The sequence below is a fragment of the Pan paniscus genome, chromosome 18 (assembly GCF_029289425.2).
Source record: "Pan paniscus chromosome 18, NHGRI_mPanPan1-v2.0_pri, whole genome shotgun sequence".
NCBI classification, from domain to species: domain Eukaryota; kingdom Metazoa; phylum Chordata; class Mammalia; order Primates; family Hominidae; genus Pan; species Pan paniscus.
The window spans coordinates 11004072-11028928 of record NC_073267.2 but is presented as its reverse complement, the minus strand read 5'-3'; the positions used below and the strand labels follow the sequence as shown (position 1 = coordinate 11028928).

Sequence of the window (24857 nt, the reverse complement as noted above, 5' to 3'; positions counted from 1 at the left end):
ATCTTGGGCTTTCAATTTATCTAGTACTCCTTGTGGGACTCTAGCTGCATCTAAATAAACATGAGAGTTGAAAGACCCATAAGGGTCTTCCCTTGTTTTACGATGTTGTGTTTTCCCTCTCTCTGGTTGATGACATGCCAGGGTGAAAGGGATAGCCAGCTGGACTAGAGCACAAGTCCCGCTCCAGTTACTTGGCAGAGTGTCCAGTAAAGGTCCACCACGATACTGCCACACATCTGCTCGGGGATGACCAAGGCTGACTGATTGCTAAGCTCCTGAAAAGTCTCGTGTCCTTTCAGGTCTCCAAGGAATAAGTTCCCTCCTTGTCGTGAAAGACACGAAGTGAACTTAGTGTTGGGAGATGGAGGCTGGATGGCCCTCAGAGGCTGACCAGCAGGGTGTCGGACTTCGGGATATAGCAGAGAGACAGCTTGGCATGACTTGCTACCCCAGGCTGTGGGATCCTGGAAAAGAGCTACCATACAGCCCATGCCTGGTCGACTGGAGGACCATCCTAGTGGAAAGCAGACAATCTGGGCCTCTGGCCTGTCGTGTGCCCAGGCATAACAATTGCTTTTGTTTAGCGTGCGAACAGAATATCGGATCCATTCCAACTAGGCATTTGCATGTTGATATCCTGTCTCTATTGCTAAAGTTTGTTTTAAATCATTTACTTCCTCAACGTCCACTTTGATCCTATCACTGGGTATATAACAAGAGAAGGTTTGTTTAGCCGAGAACTTAGGAGAGGGAGAAGGCCGTGCAGGAGGTGAGGAGGCAGTGAAGCACATTTCAAAGGATCTTATGGGGTCCTTCCCTGAGACTTCTGTTCCTATATCATAGAAACAGCTTAATGAAGGGGAAGACCTCTGGGGAGCAGAGATGGTCATCTGTACTGGATTTTACTGGTTCAGCTGACAATGGGGAGGGTAACTTCTTTAGTAAACTGAACATATGGTTTTAAGAAGCTGCAAGTACTAGTTGGGGCGGTCCATCCTTGCTCTTTAGTATTTTGTAAAGCATTGGACCAACTTCGGCAGAGAAGCTCTTCTCTAGGAGGACAGGATTCCCAGTTTATACTGGAAATCTTCGTCAAACTCTTCCCAAACTAACTTATCCCAGTTAACAGATTTCCGGTCTAAGAGCTAGGAAGGATAAAAATACTTTTCTGAAGTGGAGAGTTGCCTCTGGTTTGGCAAATCTCCACAAGGCATCACAAGGCAAGCATCAAAAGTAATAGTTTGGGGTGAACTTGACCTAGTTACATTAATAACGAGAGGACTAGCAATAGAAGGGGAAAAGAAAGAGATGCAATATAAGAGGATCAACCCCGTTTTAGCTTTAGCTTCCTTGGAATTGGCCTTGGAATAGCTGTCTGTGATTTAGGAGGGGGTGTTGTTCTTTTGACCCAGGTGTGATGAGTCCATCCTTTTTCTGCTTTTCGAACTGTGATCTCGGTGGTTTGAGGCACTAGGTAGGGTCCTTCCCAAGCCAGTTTGAGTTTTCCTTCCATCCAACTTTTGACGAGGTCGTGGTCCCCAGGCTGATGGTGGTGTACTGGAAACGCTAGAGGTGGCACCTGTGCTAAAAGACCTTTAGTTCTGGGGGAAGAGAAAGTGGAAGGTAAACCAAGTATATAATTTCTGAGAAACTGATCGTTTGTTTCAAATGTAGGAAGATCAGTAATAGAATGTAGATAAGGCAATCCATAAAGCATCTCATGAGGGGATAGGCCTATGTCTTTGCGGGGAGCAGTTCAGACTCTCAACAGGGTAATAGGCCTTTCTACTTTCCCTGATGAAGGTGGGTGTCAAGGAGTATATTTCCATGTTATATCCGGTACCTGTGCTAATTTCTTAATGACATGTGCAGTGAAATGAATCCTATTATCTGAATCAATGTTTTCTAATAATCTAAACCTGGGTACAATATTTTCAACTAATGCCTTGACTACATTATTAGCAGTCGTACTTGAAAAGGAAATAGCTTCTACCCAATGAATAAGGTGATCTACTATTACTAATAAATACTTTAGATGACCAGTTGGAGGCATCTCTGTGTAATCAATCTGGATACTTTGGAATGGACTTAAGCCTGGACTCCTTTCCCTAAAGGGGAAGCTTTTACTGTGCAACTTTTTGTAACCCGTTTGGCCAGGGTATAAATTTCTATGCACCCATAAACTCTGAGGACTGCGTCACACATGACTTGGGGCCCCCAATGGTTCCCTTGATGCAGTTGGAATAAGATTTTCCTCATAAGGGGTTTGGATAACATTTTTTCTGGTCTGGCAATATCCATTTTCCTTCTGAATTCTCTTTAGCACCTATTTTTTATTAGTTTTTAGACCAAAGAAGCCAAACAGCATTTTATATTTGACAGTGCTTCCTGTATGATTTTATACTGGATAAGCTACATTTCACCTTTATATTAATGTGCTATTAATGTTAAACTCAATTTTAATAAAACCTTGTGACATATTTATGCAATTTTAATGTCTGACCATAAGGTAAGATTTTTATAGACTCTTTTAAACCCTTTATAATTTTTGTTAAAGACCAGGTTAGTGCTTTAAGAAAAACCTGTTGTGCTTTTATTTTAATGCCCAGTTCACAGAAAAACTGGATGATACCCCTTTAACTTTAATATGTTTACACACAGAATTTCCTTTACAATTAATGTTTCAAAACTTGCTTAAATTTTCAAAACAATTTTTAACCTTTTAATGTAGGTAAAAATCCACATTCTTATGCCTCCTTATAATCCTTTTACCAAAAGTATATTTTATTTTTCTTACACACCTTGCACATAAACTGTTTCTTCAATAGTTTTACATTCAGGAGGCCTAATTACTTTTAAATTATACAACATTTCGGGCATAAATTCCCTTTTATAACATTTTCCACGACTTTCACAGACAATCTTTCACATGCCTTAACTTTCTGACTTGTTGTAAACATCCTTTTCTTTCAACAACCAGTTAATTTATTTTAGGACAAGAATTTACCATATAAGATTGTTTTTACATAAATTCTCCTTTTTTTTTTTAATGTCAGAGATGATAACCATTCTTTCCTCAAGCAAACTTCCTTCATGTCTGTGGACTAGACTGCCTACGGCACAAGATTAAAAGTTAGGATAATACATGTTACGCTGTTAACTTTTAGCAAACTTTACTTTAGTTGAAAACCTTGTAAATTTGGGACTTTAATTAAAGAAAGGCTTTTTCTGGTATCTGGGGACATGGACAATAGCTATTTCTTTTGGCAATTGAAGGTTATTTAATACTTGGGTGATTAATTCCTTGGGGACCAGGTCTTGGCCTTTGCTATTAATAAGACCTCGTTCAGTCCAAATTTTTCCAAATCTATGAGCCACTCCAAAGGCATGCTTAGAATTGGTATAGATGGCTCTTTCCTGGTTCTGTAAGTGCTGTAAGGCTTGGCTGAGTGCAAACAGCTCACAAGTTTGAGCAGAGCAATTATTAGGCAAATTTCCTAACTCTATTTCTACAAGAGTTTCTCTATCAATTACTGAACACCTATTGTATCTTTTTCCCTCAATCATCTGGGAGGAACCATCTATAAATAAGTGTCGTCCTGTTCTGAAGGGAGTTTCTCCTAGGTCTGGTCAGATCTTTGTATGGTAATTAATTACATCTAAACATGTGTGCTCTCTCTTTAGATTTAGATCCCCTGTTAGGAAACCTGCTGGGTTAAGCGAATTATCAGTGGTTAATGTTAAATCATCTTTTTCTAACAGAATAGCCTGATTTAAGATTCTTGAGTCAGTAAGCTACCTTTGTTTTTTGACTTCGGATAGTTCTGACCTGGTGAGGTGTGCTCACAATGAGGATTCCTCTAAAAGTTATTTTTCTACTTTCTTCTGTTAGCGCAGCAGTTGCCACTATAGATTGAATGCATTTGGGCCATCCACGGGTTACTGGATTAAGGATTTTTGATAGGAAGGCTATGGGTTGCCAGTGACCTCTGTGCTTTTGGGTATTTCTAAGGCTACGCCCTTGTTCACACTGAAAAAAGATGGAATGGCTGCTTACAGAGGGTAAAGCTAGGACAGGGGCAGTTACTAATAGATGTTTTAACCTTTCCACCTATTGGATTTCTGGTAATTGCCAAATGGGGCGGTTTGGCCCATCTTGCATGAACTTTTTGTATAAAAGCCTATCCACAGACAACAGTACCCGACTAATCCTAAAATTTTCTAAGTTCTTGTTTAGTCTCCGGCAGAGGCAAGGATATAATGCCTTCAATCCAATCAAGCTCAATTTTCTGTTTACCTTTGCTAATAAAATGACTTGTTCTAATATTTGACATTTGGAGACTCTGTAAACCCTTGGGGTAAGACTGTCTATCCGTATTGCTATTTTTGACTGGAGTGAGGATCTTCTTACTCAAAGGCAAATAGGTCCCGGCTGTCCTCTGCTAATGGACAAGCCCAGAATGCATCTTTTAAATCTGTTACTGTAAACCATTGGTGACTGTATGGGACCCTACTCTTAATAGTATAAGCATTGGGAACAACAGGGTGGGTAGTTTGGACTATTTGATTAATAGCTCTAAGGTCTTGCATTAACTGGTATGACCCATCTGGCTTCTTTACAAGCAGTATTGGAGTGTTTTAGGGAGACATACAGGGTTTAAGAAGCCCATCACGGAGAAGACCTTCAATTATCAATTATAGGTTTAAAATTTATCCTGGCTTTTAAAAGAATAGGGTACCTTGCTTTCTCTTTACTACTTCCCCAGGGGTTTTTAATTTAACATGAATCTGAGGAATCTAACTTTCCTCAATTCCCATCTTTTGACGGTATCTCAGGATGAATGTGTTCTTTGTCTGTGGTGGTGAGCAAGTTTAGGGAGGGGAGGAATTTTCCATGATTGATTTGGAGGCCTAAGCCTAATTCTAGCATCAAATCTCTTCGTAACAGATTTGTCTCTGCTTCTGGAATTAACAGAAATTTAATATTAGCTGATTTTCTTTTATATATGACCTTTGTTCTTCTTCCTGTTTGGAACTTCCTCTTTTGAGGGTGACCTATTTTGAATTTGAAGCATTTGTTTTGTCCTCTTTCTCTCCCTTTGCCTCTCCTTCTCTCTTTGCCTCTCTCTCTGCTTCTCTCTCTCTCTTCTACTCTTTCTCTCACTCTGATTCCCTTTGCCTCTCTTTCTCTCTGCCTCTGTCTCCCTTTGACTCTCTGTCTCTCTCTTTCTTTCTCTCTCAGATTTTTTTTTCTTCTACCTTTGAGTCTCCTGGCTTTACTTTCATACCCTTTATATTGCCTGGAGAGTGGGGGTCCAGGTTTTTATAGGTTCTGGGCCCCTGGGTACTTTGTTGCATGGTGGGCAGAATTTTTGCCTTCTGCTTTTGTTTTTCTTCATCTCTTTATTTTTGAGATGGAGTTTCACTCTTATTACCCAGGCTGGAGTGCAATGGCATGATCTCAGCTCACCGCACCCTCCACCTCCCAGGTTCAAGCGATTCTCCTGCCTCAGCCTCCCAAGTAGCTGGGACTATAGGCATGCGCCACCACGCCCGGCTAATTTTGTATTTTTAGTAGGGATGGGGTTTCTCCATGTTGGTCAGGCTGGTCTCGAACCCCTGACCTCAGGTGATCCACCCACCTTGGCCTCCCAAAGTGCTGGGATTACAGCGCCCAGCCTCTTTGTCTCTTCTTACATAGACTTTTTGGGCTTCTCTTAGAAACTCTTCTATAGGTTTATCTTTCTAGTTCTCTTTCTTTTGTAATTTCTTGTTAATATGTGGCTGTTACTGACAAAATGAAGTTTTAACATTTCCTATGCGAGAGGGTCCTCGAGACCTAGAGCAGTATATTTTCTCATTTGTTCCTTTAATCTGTCTAAAAATTCTATAGGCCCTTCATCTTTCCCTTGCTGTATATCAAATGTTCAGGTAAGATTCTGGGTTCGGGGTACAGATTCAACCCAGGTACAGATTCTGGGTTTGGGGTACAGGGACAAATCTATTAGGAAGAGATTTGATGCTAGAATTAGGCTTAGGCCTCCAAATCAATCATGGAAAATTCCTCCCCTCCCTAAACTTGCTCACCACCGCAGATGAAGAACACATTCATCCCGAGATATGGTCAAAAGACGGGAATCAATTCTCTAAGGTCCTGCATATTTTCTCGGTGGGCTGTGTTGTTATTGTCCCACCGGGGGTCTTCGGTGGGAAATTTTTGATCTGTTGTAGGAATGTTTTGGCCAGGAGGGTGTTCACAGTTCCTAGGCTCCCATAACGGCTCTATGGATCATGCCTCTTTCCTCCAAGAAGAGGGGAAAGGGAAATTCTGAATATCCTTTTTACATTGCTCTGTCTCGCGTTGAAGTCCTTTTAGGGAAAGGTACTGAGGCTGGTAGTGAGTGGGCTCTTGGGACGATTCCCAAGAAGCAGGGTTATAAGGAGGGGGACAACAGGGATAGGAGAAGGGTCTGGGACATCAGCTGATTTTTCTTGTTTTTGGTCCTTTCATTATCTTTCTAATATTTTAACGTTAGGCCTAGGGCATTATTAGGTGGAATATTATTGTTGCTAGCTTTATCCTTTTTATCCCTTACATTACTTGGCTTATTTCCCATCTTGATGGTTTTGGGGTGAGGCTCAATCTCCCTTTACTGCAAATTTCTCACGTATCAGGGTAAGGCTCAATTTCCCTTACTGGAAATTGCTTGCCAAAACTTTTGGAGTGAGGCTCAATTTCCCCTACTGGAAATGTCTTGCCACTTCTTCTTACACTTTAAATCTCCAAGATCCCCCGACCAAGGAATACTTCACCACCCCTGAGGCTTTTCTTGCCTTGGTACGTCCCAACCACCAAGGAAATACTTTGCCGCTTTTGCAACGTTTCTTACCTTGGTCTGTGCACAGAGTTACCTAGTCACCGTGGTATGTGAGGATCCTTTCCCCAAGGTCGCCGGTCAGTTTCTTTCCGCGTTGCTGAGAGTGTGGGTTTATTCATCATACCGGGTGGGTCTCAATTCCTTACCCAAGGCTGCTGCAACAAGGCAGTGGGGCACTTCTCCTGATGAGAGCTGTCTAGACCCGCCCCAGATGGAGAATAGGAATCTCGGGCAAGCCCCCACATTGTTTTTCTGAGACGGAGTCTGGCTCTTTCACCCAGGTTGGAGTGCAGTGGCACTATCTCGGCTTACTGCAAGCTCCGCCTCCTGGGTTCAGGCCATTCTCCTGCCTCAGCCTTCCGAGTAGCTGGGACTACAGACGCCCGCCACCGTGCCCAGATAATTTTTTGTATTTTTAGTAGAGACGGGATTTCACCATGTTAGCCAGGATGGTCTCGATCTCCTGACCTCATGATCCATCTGCCTCGGCCTCCCAAAGTGCTGGGATTACGGGTGTGAGCCACCGTGCCTGGCGGCAAATTGTTATAAATTTTCGGTACCACAAAAGAAATAGCACTCGAACATAAATCTAATTTTCTCAGCAAGGCAATTTTCCTTCTATAGAAGGGTGCGACTCATGGGTGGAGCAATGGTGAGAGCACACCTGAATCAAGGGAGGGGGAAGGGGTTTTTATTCCTGACTCAGGTAGCCCCTACTGCTCTGTCATTCCCTTATTGGCTAGGGTTGGACCACACAGTCTAAGCTAATTCTGATAAGCTATTTTAAAAAGAGCAGGGTTATGAGCCAGAGTGGCAGGGTGAGTAGTTTGGTGGGAAGGGCAGTTACAGAACAGGTGACTCAGGATGACTCAGGTCAGAGCAGGTGACCAGGGTGACTCAGGACAGAGCAGGTGACCAGGAGAACAGATGTGAACTACTGATTAGATCTGGTGGAAAAGGTTGTTTATTGCAACTAGGGGTGAGGAGAATGAGGAAGTTAAGCTTCAAAATGGAGAACAAAGAACTGAACATACTGACATACTGATCTTTGAAGAGAAATTTAGAACTCGTGGTATTCAGCAAGAATAAGGATCTCTCATGGGGCCAGACTTGTTCCTATGCATGAAAGCTGGTGGAGAAGGCCACATAAACTGTTCCCTTTGTGTCTATTGTGAAGCCTGGAGTCACCATTGGTCAACCAGGCAGGCTGTTGGGGAGGAAGGATGGATGTAGTTGGGACCAAGTACAAACTGGAACCTGTGTCACCAATCCCACCTTGAAGCCATGGGAATAATGGGCTGTGGGAAAAACACACAGCAGCACCCATATGTGCCCTGTACTTGGACAGGCTAGAGGCGGCTTTGATGGCAACTGCAGGTCCATCAACTCGCAGATGAGCAACAGTGCACACCAGCTGCCTCGTTCTGATGTCCTGCACTGCCCTTTGGAACCTAAGACATGTGATGCCATTTCACTTCTGCTCTCCAAATCTCAGCAAATGTCTCATGATCAATGCTAACCTTGAACCAGCCAGGGAAGGAAATCCTGGGCAGGTAGTTCTAGCTTAGCTACGGGAACACAGTCCAGAACCACCACACTTACCTTGTGTATACCTCTCACTGAAGATTAGAAATACCAGAGGTTTGCTTCCCCAATTCACCTTGCAACTTGAACATACGCCCTAGGATAAGCCAATCAGAGGCTGGGATTTCAATCTGGAGCCACAAGGCAGCAAAGAGTGTGAATTCTAACTGTTCCTTCAGTCTAGTTCCCACAGACAGCAGAGCATGGTGTACACAGCATGAATCAGAACCATGTAGCTGGTTTTGAATCCTGGCTGTAATTATTCCCTGGGCCTCTGTGACCTTGCACAAGTCTCCTAAGCTCTCTGGGCTCGTCTCTCCATCTTTAAAATGGGCATAAAATGTCTAACATATCATTATGTAGAATGTGAATTGCATAAACTGTAGCAGGTTCCAAACTTCATTGGGTTGTTGCAAAGTATTTTTTCCTTGAGTTTGTAGGATTCCTAGTGATTCCTTGGGCCACTCCGTAGCCTTTTCTCAATGTATTCAATTTTCAGTCATCACTCAGTTTGATTCTGTTACCTAATGAAGGTATAAAGGTTTCACACTGGAGGTATAGGAAGCATTTTGTGGGGTGGGGTCAGGTTGTGGGTTCTGTGTACTGTGTGACTGTGTTACGAGCATGACTTTTGTCCTTAGGCTGGCTAGCTCCTTTCTGGTGTCACTGCTGTGTTAACAGTTGAGGATCTGCCTATAATCCAAGCACTTTAGGAGGCCGAGGCGGAAGGATCCCTTGAGCTCGAGACCAGGCTGGGCAACATAGTGAGACCTCATCAATACTAAAATTCAAAAAAATTAGCCATGCATGGTGGTGCACACCTGTAGTTCCACCTACTTGAGAGGCTAAGGTGGGAGGATCACTTGAGCCCAAGAAGTCGAGGCTGCAGGGGCACTGATGCTGCCACTGCACTCTGGCCTGGGTAACAGAGATCCTATCTCAAAAACAAATGAACAAACAAAACTGTTGATCTTGCCCCGCCTCACCAAAAGGCAAAACAGTAATGCTTTTTTTTTTGAGATGGAGTCTTGCTCTGTCGCCCAGGCTGGAGTGCAGTGGTGCGATCTTGGCTCACTGCAAGCTCCGCCTCCTGGGTTCACACCATTCTCCTGCCTCAGCCTCCCGAGTAGCTGGGACTACAGGTGCCTGCCACCACGCCCAGCTAATTTTTTTGTAATTTTAGTAGAGATGGGGTTTCACCATGTTAGCCAGGATGGTCTCGATCTCCTGACCTTGTGATCCACCTGCCTCGGCCTTCCAAAGTGCTGGGATTACAGGCGTGAGCCACTGCGCCAGCTACAGTAATGCTTTCTGAGGTACCACCTCTTAAGAGGTTTGCTGTCAGCCTTTCTCCCTCTTCCTGTGATCATAAAGGCTTATCTGCTAGAGACTTCAGCATCCATCATCGTTCCAGATGGCCCACTGGTTGCAGATGCAGGTTCACTTGGTAATGGGTACCAAAATCTTGTTTATAGGCCGCGTCTTTGGGCTTCACAGTGAGTGAATGTCTAGTCCATGGCAATCCCAGGGTGAGTTCCTGGCTCTGAGCAGGAAATGGAACTCACAGGGCAGTTCCTCTCATGAATCAGTAAATTTCTTAAAAATAAAGACATAGAACACTGCAGAAAATAACAGCTTTATTACTGCAGATGTGAGAGCATTTACAAAATGCCAAGGAAAACCATTCCGTTTTGAGTCTCTGGAGCCTGAACTCTCACCATGTACCAGAAAAGAATGTCCCTCTTTTGAACTTTCAAACAGTTGGGATTATTTTTGTTTCTTATCATCCCAATTATTTGCTCAAGTTTGCCTCCACTGGGCCCTGTTCAGAGTTTCTTGGGCTGCTTGTACTAGTCACAGCTCCACTTCCATCTCTTCTCAGGAAGAGGTGGGCACAAGACACATCTGAGCCCCTTAGTATTGTGATGGTGGCCAGGAAATGATCAAAGGGTAGCATTTAGGAAATCAGCAAACTAAAGCCTCAAATCAAAGGTGGACAAATCCATTCTCAACTCAAACAGGTTGGGTAATGCTTTCATAAGATACATTATGTTTTTGTGTACACAGCACACAAATTTTATTATGTCTACAAACAGATTCAGGAAAGACCTCCAGGCTATTTCCCCAAATGATTGACAAAGTGCAAAACAAAACAAAAAAGAGGAGAGCACAAATGAATAGCCCACTTAGAAGCTGAATAGAATGGGAAGCCATTTCGTTTCATAAAATCTTTTAATTTTTGGCCAGGCATGGTGGCTTACGCCTACAATCCCAGCACTTCAGGAGGCCGAGGCGGGTGGATCCCCTGAGGTCAGGAGTTTGAGACCAGCCTGACCAACAAGGTGAAACCTCATCTCTACTAAAAATAAATTAGCCGGGCGTGGTGGCAAGTGACTATAGTCCCGGCTACTTGGGAGGCTGACAGAGGAGAATTGCTTGAACCCGGGAGACGGAGGTTGCAGTGGCCACTGTACTCCAGCCTGGGCCACAGAGCAATATTCATCTCAAAGAAACATCTTTTAATTTTTATAATTAACTTTTATCGTGCAGCCCAACATGTCATCTTTTCATAAAATCTTAGTAGAGGTGCACTCCAGGGATGATCTGGCCCTCAGTCAAGGGCTGACTTTTCCTGTAGCTATGCTGACCACAGCAGCTTACTAAAAGCTGATTTTTAACGGAGAAAACAGTGGCTGCTTGTATCCTAGGTCTTCTGATAGAAGCAGCAGTTCCACAGTCACCAAAGGTATTGTTCACAATGCACCTCAGCAACATGGGCCAATGATAGTGTATGTGTTAGAACTTATCCATTGGAAGGACATATTTAATACAAACCAGAAATTCATTAAATTATTGGCCACTTACAACATATAGAAGAGGACTGTCCCAATAGAAAGGGCTCACAATCTGAGCTGGCCTTTTACAACGGCAAATAGTATTACAGTAACATTGTAAACAAACAAATATGAAAAAAAAAGTAGTATATCATTATTAAACACCTTTTAGGTAAGATTTTCAGAAAACCCAGGGATAGATTTTATATCACAGAATGGTCCATATCGTCCAAAAATATCTTTTGATTGGACAGTAAAATAGTATCTGTTGGAAGCTAAAAACTGAGATAAAGTACAGGCCATGGGGAGTGGTAAAGCTTTAATTTCTCCAATCTTCTTCCAAATCAACTTATTATTAGAGTTCTCATGACACAGGAAGAGGTGGTAGCTTTCTACAGGAGCGCACTTGGGATTGATTTTGGTTATATTCCAAGTCAGGGCAATGCCATTGGGTCTGAAAACCCGTTTCACTTTGAGCTCAGGCTTCTGGGGAGGAAGTGTGTCTCGGGTTTTGTCTACTAATTCAGGTAGTGGTGCTGGTGGTTCTGGGAGAGGTGGCAGGTGCTCAAAGGACTCAGGAACCTAAAAACACAATTGTAAGAAAATATAGCTTTTAAAGTGGTCAATTGCAGTTGTAGAAATCTATATTTCTCATTCTTCAATCCATTTATCAAAATAATAAAAGGATATTTCAGTAATATGTGAGGCTGGATCCAGTCCTTTAAGCATAATCCTCTTTTGGATTTAAGATTTCTATATCCTGGAATATCAGTAATCCAGAATGGGTTAGCTTTCAGACATGTGGGATAAATATTCCATCTCATTTCCAAATTGCGCTCTCAAACACTATACTAATTTACATGAAAAGTGTCAGCGTGGCTGGGTGCATTGCCTCACCTGAGGTCAGGAGTTTGAGACCAGCCTGGCCAACATGGCAAAATCCTGTCTCTACTAAAAATACAAAAATTAGCTGTGCCTGGTGGTGTGCGCCTGTAATCCCAGCTACTCGGGAGGCTGAGGCAGGGGACTCACTTGAACCCAGGAGGTGGAGGTTGCAGTGAGCCGAGATCATGCCACCGCACTATAGCCTGGGCAACAGGGCAAGATTCGGTCTCAAAAAAAAAAAAAAAAAAAGTGTCAGTGTATGAGAACACCCTTTTCCTCCCATCCTCATCAACAATGGCTATTGCTTCTTTTCCAATTTGTTCAATAAAAAAAGTATTTGTTTTAATTTCTGTAGCTTCTGTAAAACTCAACTGAATAATTTTAATTGTATAAATAAGTAGATTAACAACAGCACATTAAATTGTTTTCTAAGCTGAAATGTGACCCAAATGTTTCTTCAAGAGTAACATAGGTACTTCCCACTCAATTTGGAATAAATATCCCTCACAGAGCACTTTGAATCAGTACCTGGACTGCATTTTGTGCCAATGGGGTTGTTTCCTTTGAGTTTGAAGCAGCTTTCGAATGTGACTCCAGGGGGGATACTGGACTTTCTGTGAACAACACAAGGTTTAAGAAGTAAATGTTATCTGCAATAATCAATTCCATAGCCTTTAAGCTATAGTTTACATCTTTGGTGGTAATTAAATGTGAATTAAAATTATACAACTGTGAATTATGAAGATACACTTTTAATTAAAGTTCAAGATACAGAGGTACCAAATATAGAAAATTTTTAAGGTGACAAAAATTCCCCTTAAGGTAAACACTTTAGAGATTGTGTAACTGGGAACTAGATAAGTTTACACATGGGACAGAGATCTCTGATAAATGATCTTAGAGGCAAATTTTCTCGTTAGGCCAACAAAGATGTCTACAAACACAGAGCCATTTATAATCTATAGCCAAGTTTTAGGAATTCAAACTAAAAATCATGTGGGTTGGGGTTAAAGAAATCTCAACTAATGAGGTCTGTGCTCCTCTGGAAGGAAGTAGGTATAAAATGTGGAGTGGAGAAAAGAAGAGGGGAAGGAGGAGAAACAGAAAGGAAAATAGATGGTGAGAAGAAGAAAGGAGGCGAACAGGAAAAATGTGGGTGGGTGGGAGGGAAAGAAGGTACAAGTAGGCAAAAGAATGGATTGAAAACAACTGGGGAGGCTGCGCATAGTGGCTCACATCTGTCATCCCAGCACTTTAGGACGCAGATGACTTGAGGTCAGGAGTTCCAGATCAGCCTGGGCAACATGGTAAAATCCTGTCTCTACTAAAAATACAAAATTAGCTGGGTGTGGTGGCGCATGCCTGTAGTTCCAGCTACTCGGGAGGCTGAGACAGAGAATTGCTTAAACCCGGGAAGTGGAGGTTGAAGTGAGCCAAGATCAAGCCACTGCATTCTAGCCTGGGTGACAGAGGACAGAACGAGACTGTCTCAAAAAAAAAAAAAAAAAAAAAAAGTATTTCCAGTTCTAAATCACTGAGAAATCACCAGACTGTTTTCTACAATGGTGGAACTAATTTACATTCCTACCAACAGTGTAAACGCATTCCTATTTCTCCACATCCTCGCCAGCATCTGTTGTTTTCTGACTTTAATAATCACCATTCTGACAGGCATGAGATGGTATCTTATTGTGGTTTTGATTTGCATTCCTCTGATGATCAGTGATGTTGAGCTTTTTTTCATGTTTGTTGGCCAAATGTACGTCTTCTTTTGAGAAATGTCTGCTCATGTCCTTTGCCCACTTTTTAAAAAAATTATTATTATACTTTAAGTTTTAGGGTATATGTGCACAATGTGCCGGTTAGTTACATATGTATACATGTGCCATGCTGGTGTGCTGCACCCATTAACTCGTCATTTAGCATTAGCATGCTATCCCTCCCCACTCCCCCCACCCTACAACAGGCCCCAGTGTGTGATGTTCCCCTTCCTGTGTCCATGTGTTCTCATTGTTCAATTCCCACCTATGAGTGAGAATATGTGGTGTTTGGTTTTTTGTTCTTGCGATAGTTTACTGAGAATGACGGTTTCCAATTTCATCCATGTCCCTACAAAGGACATGAACTCATCCTTTTTTATGGCTGCATAGTATTCCATGGTGTATATGTGCCACATTTTCTTAATCCAGTCTATCATTGTTGGACTTTTGGGTTGGTTCCAAGTCTTTGCTATTGTGAATAGTGCCGCAATAAACATATGTGTGCATGTGTCTTTATAGCAGCATGATTTATAGTCCTTTGGGTATATACCCAGTAATGGGCTGGCTGGGTCAAATGGTATTTCTAGTTCTAGATCCCTGAGGAATCGCCACACTGACTTCCACAAGGGTTGAACTAGTTTACAGTCCCACCAACAGTGTAAAAGTGTTCCTATTTCTCCACATCCTCTCCAGCACTGTTGTTTCCTGACTTTTTAATGATTGCCATTCTAACTGGTGTGAGATGGTATCTCATTGTGGTTTTGATTTGCATTTCTCTGATGGCCAGTGATGGTGAGCATTTTTTCATGTGTTTTTTGGCTGCATAAATGTCTTCCTTTGAGAAGTGTCTGTTCATGTCCTTCGCCCACTTTTTGATGGGGTTGTTTTTTTCTTGTAAATTTGTTTGAGTTCATTGTAGATTCTGGATATTAGCCCTTTGTCAGATGAGTAGGTTGCAAAAATTTTCTCCCATTTTGTAGGTTGCCTGTTCACTCTGATGGTAGTTTCTTTTGCTGTGCAGAAGCTCTTTAGTTTAATTAGATCCCATTTGTGAATTTTGGCTTTTGTTGCCCTTGCTTTTGGTGTTTTAGACATGAAGTCCTTGCCCATGCCTATGTCCTGAATGGTCATGCCTAGGTTTTCTTCTAGGGTTTTTATGGTTTTAGGTCTAACATTTAAGTCTTTAATCCATCTTGAATTAATTTTTGTATAAGGTGTAAGGAAGGGATCCAGTTTCAGCTTTCTACATATGGCTAGCCAGTTTTCCCAGCACCATTTATTAAACAGGGAATCCTTTCCCCTTTGCTTGTGTTTCTCAAGTTTGTCAAAGATCAGATAGTTGTAGATATGCGGCATTATTTCTGAGGGCTCTGTTCTGTTCCATTGATCTCTATCTCTGTTTTGGTACCAGTACCATGCCGTTTTGGTTACTGTAGCCTTGTAGTATAGTTTGAAGTCAGGTAGCGTGATGCCTCCAGCTTTGTTCTTTTGGCTTAGGATTGACTTGGCGATGCGGGCTCTTTTTTGGTTCCATATGAACTTTAAAGTAGTTTTTTCCAATTCTGTGAAGAAAATCATTGGTAACTTGATGGGGATGGCATTGAATCTATAAATTACCTTGGGCAGTATGGCCATTTTCATGATATTGATTCTTCCTACCCATGAGCATGGAATGTTCTTCCATTTGTTTGTATCCTCTTTTATTTCATTGAGCAGTGGTTTGTAGTTCTCCTTGAAGAGGTCCTTCACATACCTTGTAAGTTGGATTCCCAGGTATTTCATTCTCTTTGAAGCAATTGTGAATGGGAGTTCACTCATGATTTGGCTCTCTGTTTGTCTGTTATTGGTGTATAAGTATGCTTGTGATTTTTGTACATTGATTTTGTATCCTGAGACTTTGCTGAGGTTGCCTATCAGCTTAAGGAGATTTTGGGCTGAGACAATGGGGTTTTCTAGATATACAATCATGTCGTCTGCAAACAGGGACAATTTGACTTCCTCTTTTCCTAATTGAATACCCTTTATTTCCTTCTCCTGCCTAATTGCCTTGGCCAGAACTTCCAACACTATGTTGAATAGGAGTGGTGAGAGAGGGCATCCCTGTCTTGTGCCAGTATTCAAAGGGAATGCTTCCAGTTTTTGCCCATTCAGTATGATATTGGCTGTGGGTTTGTCATAGATAGCGCTCTTATTATTTTGAGATACGTCCCATCAATACCTAATTTATTGAGAGTTTTTAGCATGAAGGGTTGTTGAATTTTGTCAAAGGCCTTTTCTGCATCTATTGAGATAATCATGTGGTTTTTGGCACATCAAAAAGCTTATCCACCATGATCAAGTGGGCTTCATCCCTGGGATGCAAGGCTGGTTCAATATACGCAAATCAATAAATGTAATCTTTTGCCCACTTTTTAATGGGGTTGCTTTTTCTTGTAAATTTGCTTAAGTTCCTCGTAGATTCTGGGTATTAGACCTTTGTCAGATAGACAGATTGCAAAAATTTTCTCCCATTCTGTAGGTTGTCTGTTCGCTGATGATAGTTTCTTCTGCTGTATACAGGCTCTTTAATTAGATCCCATTTGTTGATTTTTGCTTTTGTTGCAATTGGTTTTGGCGATTTCATCATAAAATTGTCATTTGGCCTAGCAGTCTCATTACTGGGTATTTACCCAAAGGAATATTAATCATTCTATTAGAAAAATACATGCATATATATGTTAACTGCAGCACTAATCACAATAGCAAAGACATGGAATCAACCCAAAAGCCCATCAATAATAGACTAGATAAAGAAAATGTGGTACATATATACATGGAATACTATGCAGCCATAAAAAGGAATGAGATCCTGTTGTTTGCAGGGACATGGATGGAGCTACAAGCCGTTATCCTCAGCAAAGTAACGCAGGAACAGAAAACTAAATACCACATGTTCTCACTTAAAAGTGGGAGCTAAACAATGAGAACACATGGACATAGGGAGGAGAACAACACACACTGGGCCTGTTGGGGGAGGGGCAGGGGGTGGAGAGAACATCAGGAAAAATAGTTAATGCATGCCAGGCTTAATACCTAGGTGATGGGTTGATAGGTGCGGCAAACCACCATGGCACACATTTACCTATGTAACAAACCTGCACATCTTGCACATGTACCCCAGAACATAAAGTTTAAAAAACACACACACACACACAACTGGGGAGAGTAAATACAGGGATGGTTAAGAAAAGGGGGTTTATATTGGAAAGTATGAAAGTTGGGTAGCTAAAAATCCCAGAATTAAGTAGTAAAAACCATTTTAGATCCTTTATATCCTGTGATGTAACTAATATATTTTATGAATCCTCCAAATGAAATTTCTTTTACTTATATTTTTCTTTTGACAAAGATGAACAAGATTCTGTATTGTGTTTCAGAGTTAGTCACCTTATTTACTGGTATTTTTACAAAAACCTTCCTAGAAGTAAGGAGTTTATTATTTTAGAGAGTCTGTTCAGCTATTTTGTACTAGCTTTAAGGGACAGATTTGTAAAATTATAATTTACAGGTTAAGAACTAATACAAATAACCTTTACATTTTTAGCCAACAGCTGAGTATTTAAAATATCCTAGCAAATATAATTTCTTGTAAATAATATTCCTTCTTTCAAGGCAGTAAGTCAACAGGCCCTTGGCAAATTAAAACAGACTACAACAGAAGTTGAACTTTATGATAATAAGAGACAAAACAGGACTTTCATTCCAACCCAAGTAATGTTTATTTCCTTTTTAAAGTACATCTCTTGTAATCATAGTTGAAACTTGTATTGTTCTCCAGTCTAACAATGCTTTTCAATGGAGTGTTTGGACCATTTACATTTATTATCAGTGTGGTCAGGTTTAAATTGATCATTTTGCCTTTTATCCTCTATTAGTCTTGTTTGTTCTTTCTCTGCTTTTTTTTTTTTTTTTCTGGCTTCTTAGATTGGGTTTTTTTTTTTTTTTTTTTTTTCTGGCTTCTTAGATTGGGTTTTTTTTTTTTTGAGATGGAGTTTCGCTCTGTTGCCCAGGCTGGAGTGCAGTGGCGCGATCTCTGCTCACTGCATGCTCCACTTCCCGGGTTCGTGCCATTCTCCTGTCTCAGCCTCCCGAGTAGCTGGGACTAAAGGTGCCTGCCACCACGCCCAGCTAATTTTTTTTGTATTTTTAGTAGAGATGAGGTTTCACCATGTTAGCCAGAATAGTCTTGATCTCCTGACCTCATGATCTTCCCGTCTCGGCCTCCCAAAGTGCTGGGATTACAGGTGTGAGCCACTGCGCCCAGCCAGTTTGGATATTTTAAAAATTCCATTTTATCTCCACTATTGGTTTCTTAGCTTTACTTCTATTTAAAAGAAAAAACTGTTGCTCTAGGCATTACCATATATATCTTTAACTTATCAGTCTAGCTTCAAATAACATGACACCACTCCATTTAAGAGCCTTGTAACAGCATACTTCCAATCCCGTGACTATCTTTTGCACTACTGTTTTCATCTACTGACTTCTATATACATTCTACAATATAGTTTTATTCTTTGTGTAGATCTACTTTCCATCTGGTATCTTTTACTATCACTTGAAGAATTTCCTTTATTTCTGACAGCAAAGGTCTGCTGGCAACAAATTTTGTTGATCTGAAAAATTTTAATTTTGCTTTATTTATTCTTATTTTTGTAGAGATGGGGTTTCCCTATGTTGCCTAGGCTGGTCTCAAACTCCTGGCCTCAAGCCATCCTCCTGCCCTGACCTCCCAAAGTTGCTTTAATTTTTGAAAGACATATTTTCTAGATAAAGAATTACAGGTTGACAGTTATTTTACTCCAACCTTTTAACGAAGTCATTCAATTGTCTTCTGGCTTGCATTGTTCTAGCCTAGAAACCTGTGAATTCTTTGTTCTTTCACCTACATTGTATCTTCATTTTTCTCCTTATCACTGGATTTCAGGAACTTGACTATGATATGTCTTGGTATGACTTCTTTTGTGTTTATCCTGGAGTTTATTAAACATCTTGGATATGTGGGTTTATACTTTTCATTAAATTCGAATGAGACCTTATAACTGATCCCCAGCCCCACGATTGTATTTCACTTCTTTTTCCTTAAATCTGTGAGACGACAGACACTGTTGTCACTCTCTGTCTACATTTTCATGTTATACCCCAGTTTCTGTTTCTCTGTGTGTCCTCTTAGCTGCTATTGTTGTGGTTAGGGAAAAAAGTATGTACCACAGGAAGAAAATAAATGTGTAAAAGTCCCCAACAAGCCAGATGTCTTTCAATGGGTTTATGAATAAAGAAATTATGATGCATCCACACCACGGGCTACTCTTGGCAATAAAGAGGAACACACTACTGATACACAAGAATGTGGATGACCCTCGGAAGAAGTCAATCTCAGAAGGACACATATTGCATTATCAAATTTATCTAAATTTGTGAAATAACAATTATAGTACAGAACAGATTGGTGGCTGCCAGGGATTGGGGCAGAAACAAGGTGTGAGTATAAAGGGGTAGCATGAAGGAGCTTTCACTGTGATGGCAGTTACACGAATCTGCACATGAGCTAAAACTGCATAGAGATATAAACATAGGCACACTAACATATTAAAACAAACTTCATAAGTAGACCCAGTGCATTGTGAGTTGTTACCCTTCCCTCCTTTTTACAAAAGAAAGATCTAAAAAATCCTTTTACCTGTATTGCAGTTGGACAGGCCTTCTTTTGTCAAATCAATTACAGAATCAAGTTTCTTCTGTACAGCCTTAAAAAATTGTAAAAAAAAAAAAAAAATAAAGCTTTGCCTCAGTAGCTGAAAATGTTTTTAAAAATTTAAAACCATTTGGTAATTTTAAATGGTAATTTTAAATTACCATTTGGTAATTTTAAATGGTAATTTTAAATGGTAATTTTAAATTACCATTTGGAAACTAGAGATGGAACATTCTCCAAGTCTCTTGTGGTTTAACTCTACTATTAAAAAGCTCTTATAAAATACTAAACGGTTTCTGAGAATATGACTAAGGAGAATGTAAATGAATTTGGTAAATGAGTATCGTTATGAATTATGCTTATCATTAGCTGTCTGCTTTTCAGTGTGCAAGCTGGACTAAAACTAAATCATCCAACGTGTAGTAAACACTAAAGTTCCTTGAACTAACATATTTAAATTAACAATATTCAGAGTCAATATTTATTACTCACCATAACTTCAGCATTGGGAGAATTGCTAGAATTTCCTGATGTAATTTTTCTGGTATCTGAAATAAATTAGACATTTGACAAATTTATTACACAATATTTATGGGCTTTGTGAAATATGAATGCTAAAACAAAATAATAGGGATGCTAATTAGCTGTTAATTATATAGTGATAAAAAGTAACTCAATTGACTTTACCTATTCCAAAGACTGAATGAAATTTTTTTAAAAAAATTTAATTTTGGGTCAAACCATTTTTTCTTTCTGTAACTTTGCAACTATATTAGTAACTCTTTTTTTGAAAATCTACCTAGAAATTTCCATGAGAAAATACACCTGGAAATGCACACACTTTTAATTCACAGTATCTTTAGACTACAACTGCCTCACATGGCTGAGAAGCACTCTTCCTGGAACCAGTAGGAAGCCTAAGATAAATGATTAACATCCTTTGTAATTCTCTGATTCACAATCTTAGCCCAAATTGTGGGGACAATTAAGTAGCTATTAAGTGGAGGCAAATCTTTAAAATTAAGATGCAAATACTTTAACATAGTAGAAAATGAAATGAAAATGGGGAATTTTGAGTAAGAAATTATGAGCCAAACGTATTTTTGAGAGAGAGAAAAGTTATCATTGGAAATGTAAGGTTAAAATTTTTTTTTTTTTTTTTTTGAGACGGAGTCTTGCTGTTTTGCCCAGGCTGGAGTGCAGTAGCACAATCTCAGCTCACTGCAGTCTCTGCCTCCCAGGTTTAAGCAATTCTCCTGCCTCAGCCTCCAGAGTAGCTGGGATTACAGGCACCTGCCACCATGCCTGGCTAATTTTTGTATTTTTAATACAGATGGGGTTTCATTTTGTTGGCCAGGCTGGTCTTGAACTCCTGACCTCAGGTGATCTGCCTGCCTCGGCCTCCCAAAGTGCTTGGATTACAGGCGTGAGCCACCACACCCAGACTGACTAGACAAATTTTAAATCTTAAGTAGACTATACAATAACTTAATAGATAAAAAATAAAAAGACAAAAAACAAACCATCACTACCATCAAAAAAAGGCCAGGGCAAACGATTAAAAATAAGTAGTTTTACAACTTATAAAGTCATTAAACACATAAAAGAAACAAAAGGCCCTAAACTGATAAAACACAAGGTTAAAATGAAATCTCAATTACATTAAGGAATCATTTATTTAGGTAATATTAAGCATGATATAAATTAGAACATTTGAGAGTACACTTAAATTTTTCATTTTATTAAAAGATTATTCAATTTTTCACTTTAAAGCAAACATTGATTTAAGGCCTTCTAACTTGATAGATCATATTCTAATCAGCTATAAGATACCTGTTGGATTTGATGTAATTGGAGTTGTCAAATTAGGACTTTCCACAGAAATCAACATAACATCATCATTGTTACTAAAATGATAAAAAGAAATTAAAAACAAAAACTAAACATGCATTATCAGGCTTAAACATGCAATTAGTGGTTAGGAGTCCTCTAACTGAACATTTCATAATGTTTTAATTGAACAATCGTGGGGGGAAATAGAAATACCCAAAAAAACTCCATTTATTACCAGTTCAGTTGTATGACTAAAGATTCATCAAAATCCAATAATTAGATCCCTACTACATTTTATGGGTCTTTCACAATGACTCAAAATATATATAAGTATACAATGGACATAAATGTATAAAACATACAAATTCATTTGAGCATATATACTTGCTTCTATAAAAATGAAACATCATGTAATGAAGGAAATCTATTAAGACCCATAAAGACACCTGGACTCCTAAAGGTAGAAAACTATAACAAAGAAAATTATTTTAAAAAGAACTGCTACTACTCTTCATTTTATCTCTCCAGTAGCAATATTTACCACAAATTTGAGACAATGATGATAAATGATGCTGATTACAGTTATAGAATATTTCAAGCCATTTTGACCCTGTTTTTTTATGAGCGACTTTTTTGTTTTTTTGAGATGGAGTTTTGCTCTTGTCCCCCAGGCTGAAGTGCAATGGCGCAATCTTGGCTCACGGAAACCTCTGTCTCCCAGGTTCAAGCGATTCTCCTGCCTCAGCCTCTTCAGTAGCTGGGATTACAAGCATATGCCACCATGCCTGGCTAATTTTTGTATTTTTAGTAGAGACAGGGTTTCACCATGTTGGTCAGGCTACTCTTGAACTCCTGACCTCAGGTGATCCGCCCACCTTGGCCTCCCAAAGTGCTGGGATTACAGGTGTGAGCCACTGCGCCCAGTCCAATTATACCATTTTCTTGCAGACATCTTCTGTTTTTACTGTTTGTACTTAGGTGTATGATCCATTTTGAGTTAATTTTTGTTTATGGTATGAAGCAAGAGCTGAGGTTCACTTTTCCCTCTATTCCAGCAACATTTTTGAAAAGAACATCTTTTCCTGTTAAACTACATTGGTACCTTTGTTGTAAACCAATGAACTACATGTGCATTCTCTAGTGTGTCCATTGGTCAACATACCTATCCCTATGCCAACACCACTGTCTTAATACTACACCTTTATAGTTAAGTCTTGAACAAAGATAGTGTAGTCTTCTAACTTTCTTTTCCAACATTGTTTTCATCTTCTAGGTCTCTGCATTTTCATATATATATTCACACACACACACATATATATACACACACACACACACATATATATATATATACACACACATATATATACATATATATAATTTTTTTTTTTAAGAGACGGACTCGTGCTCTGTCTCCCAGGCTGGAGTGCAGTGGTGCAAATGTATCTTGCTGAAGCCTGAACCTCTGGGCTCAAAAGATCCTCTCATCTCGGCCTCCTAAGTAGCTGGGATGACAGCATGTGTCACCAGGCATGGCTAACTTTTTAAAAAATTTTTTTAAAAAATGTTTTTTATGTTGGCCAGGCTGGTCTTGAACTCCTGACCTCAAGTGATCCTCCTGCCCTGGCCTCCCAAGGTGCTGGGATTATAAGTGTAAGCCATCATGCCTGGCCTTAAGTTTTTAATCAGTTTGTTACTTACTACAAAAACGGCTGAGGCACTGATAGATATACAATTTGGGGTGAAGTAACATCTTAATGAATTCATGAAAGTTGCGTATCTCACGACTTATTTAGGTCTCCTTTAATTTCTTCAGTAATACTTTGTAGTTTTAGGTTAGGTGGTTTTGGTTTATCCCTAAATATATTATGTTCTCTGAAGTCATTGTAAATGGCATCCATTTTTAATTTCAAATTCCAATTGTTTCTTGCTTGTGTGTGTGTATATATATAATTTCTAAACTATATATTCTACATATATAGGATGTAGTGTTTCTATATAGAGTGTGTTGTGTGTATACACTATAAAGAAACAAAAATATTTTCTATTTGCCAACATATTTACAATGTCTGTCAGTCTATATTACTTTGCACAGATCCAAATTTCTATTCAATACTATTTTCCTTTTGCCTGAAAAACCTCCTCTAAAATTTCTTGTAATGTAGGTCCGTTGATGTATTCTCTCCCTTTTTTTTTTGGCTTAAAGAGGCTGTGTTTCCCCTACACTTTGGAAACATATTTTCACTGTGTATAGAATTCTGAATGGACTTTTTTTTTTTTTAACCTTTCAATACTTTAGAAGTATCTATGATCTCAATTTTAGAGATGTCTTCTAGTTTGCACAGCTTACAGCAAGAAGTACGGTGCCATTCTTACTTTTTGTTCCTTTTTTGTTTTTTGAGACGGTGTTTTGCTCTTGTTTCCCAGGCTGGAGTGCAGTGGCATGATCTCGGCTCACCGCAACCTCTGCCTCCTTGGTTCAAAGCGATTCTCCTGCCTCAGCCTCCCGAGTAGCTGGGATTACAGGCATGCGCCACAATGCCGGGCTAATTTTGTATTTTTAGCAGAGACGGGGTTTCTCCATGTTGGTCAGACTTTGTGTTCCTTTCTATGTGATGTGTCTTTTGTGTGGCTACTTTTTAAAATTTTCCCTGCCTCACTGACTTTCAGCAATGTGATGATGTGGTTTTGTATGCTTTCATGTTTCTTCTGCTTGAATTTAACTTTTTTTCATTTATGGATTTAGAATTTGCATCAACTATGGAAAATTTTCAGACACTGTATCTTCAAACATTTGCTCAGCTCCTGCCTTAGTGATACACCAATAATGTGTATTAGACTGCCTGATACTGTTCCATAGGTCTCTGATGCTCTGTTCATTGTTTTTTCAGTCTTTTTCCTCTCCATGCTTTAGACTGAACATTTTCTATACCTATTTCACTGATACATTGGCAATAACTCTTTTAGGTCATCTGCTAAGTCCAAATTATTTCTAGGTAGATCACTTCATTCTTCTCCTTGTTAATAGGTTATATTTTTTGCTATGTTGCATGCCTGGGAATTTCTTATTAGATGTCAGATATTGTAAAATTTATGCTGTTGGGTAATGGATGTTGTTTCATTTCTTCAAAAGAGTGTTAGACTTTGTTCTGGCATGCAATTAAATTACTTAGCATTAGCCTGATTCCTTTGAAGCTTGCTTTTGGCTTTTCTGTGTATAGATTCTTTGCAGTCTCTGGGACTAATTGAGCCCCACTAAAGCAATACCCATCTGTGGACCCTACCTGTTACTTCTGATTACAAATTTTCTTCATTTTAGCCAAGGGGAAAGCAAAATGTTACCAATCTTTCT

The 24857-nt window shown here is 39.8% G+C and overlaps 1 protein-coding gene across 12 annotated transcripts in view; it reads right to left on the bottom strand.

Moving 5' to 3' along the window:
* Positions 1 to 10082: 10082 nt before the first annotated feature.
* The window catches only part of ATF7IP2 (activating transcription factor 7 interacting protein 2), a 168021-nt gene continuing 153246 nt past the window's right edge, over positions 10083 to 24857 (bottom strand). For all 12 annotated transcript variants that reach the window (XM_055099479.2, XM_055099483.2, XM_055099482.2 and 9 more), the window contains 5 exons: positions 21509 to 21582; positions 20168 to 20223; positions 19661 to 19727; positions 12710 to 12795; positions 10083 to 11878 (listed from right to left, as the gene is read on the bottom strand). In XM_055099479.2, coding sequence (XP_054955454.1) covers positions 11465 to 11878; positions 12710 to 12795; positions 19661 to 19727; positions 20168 to 20223; positions 21509 to 21582 — 697 coding nt within the window. In that variant the 3' untranslated portion in view covers positions 10083 to 11464. The remainder of the gene's footprint in view (positions 11879 to 12709; positions 12796 to 19660; positions 19728 to 20167; positions 20224 to 21508; positions 21583 to 24857) is intronic.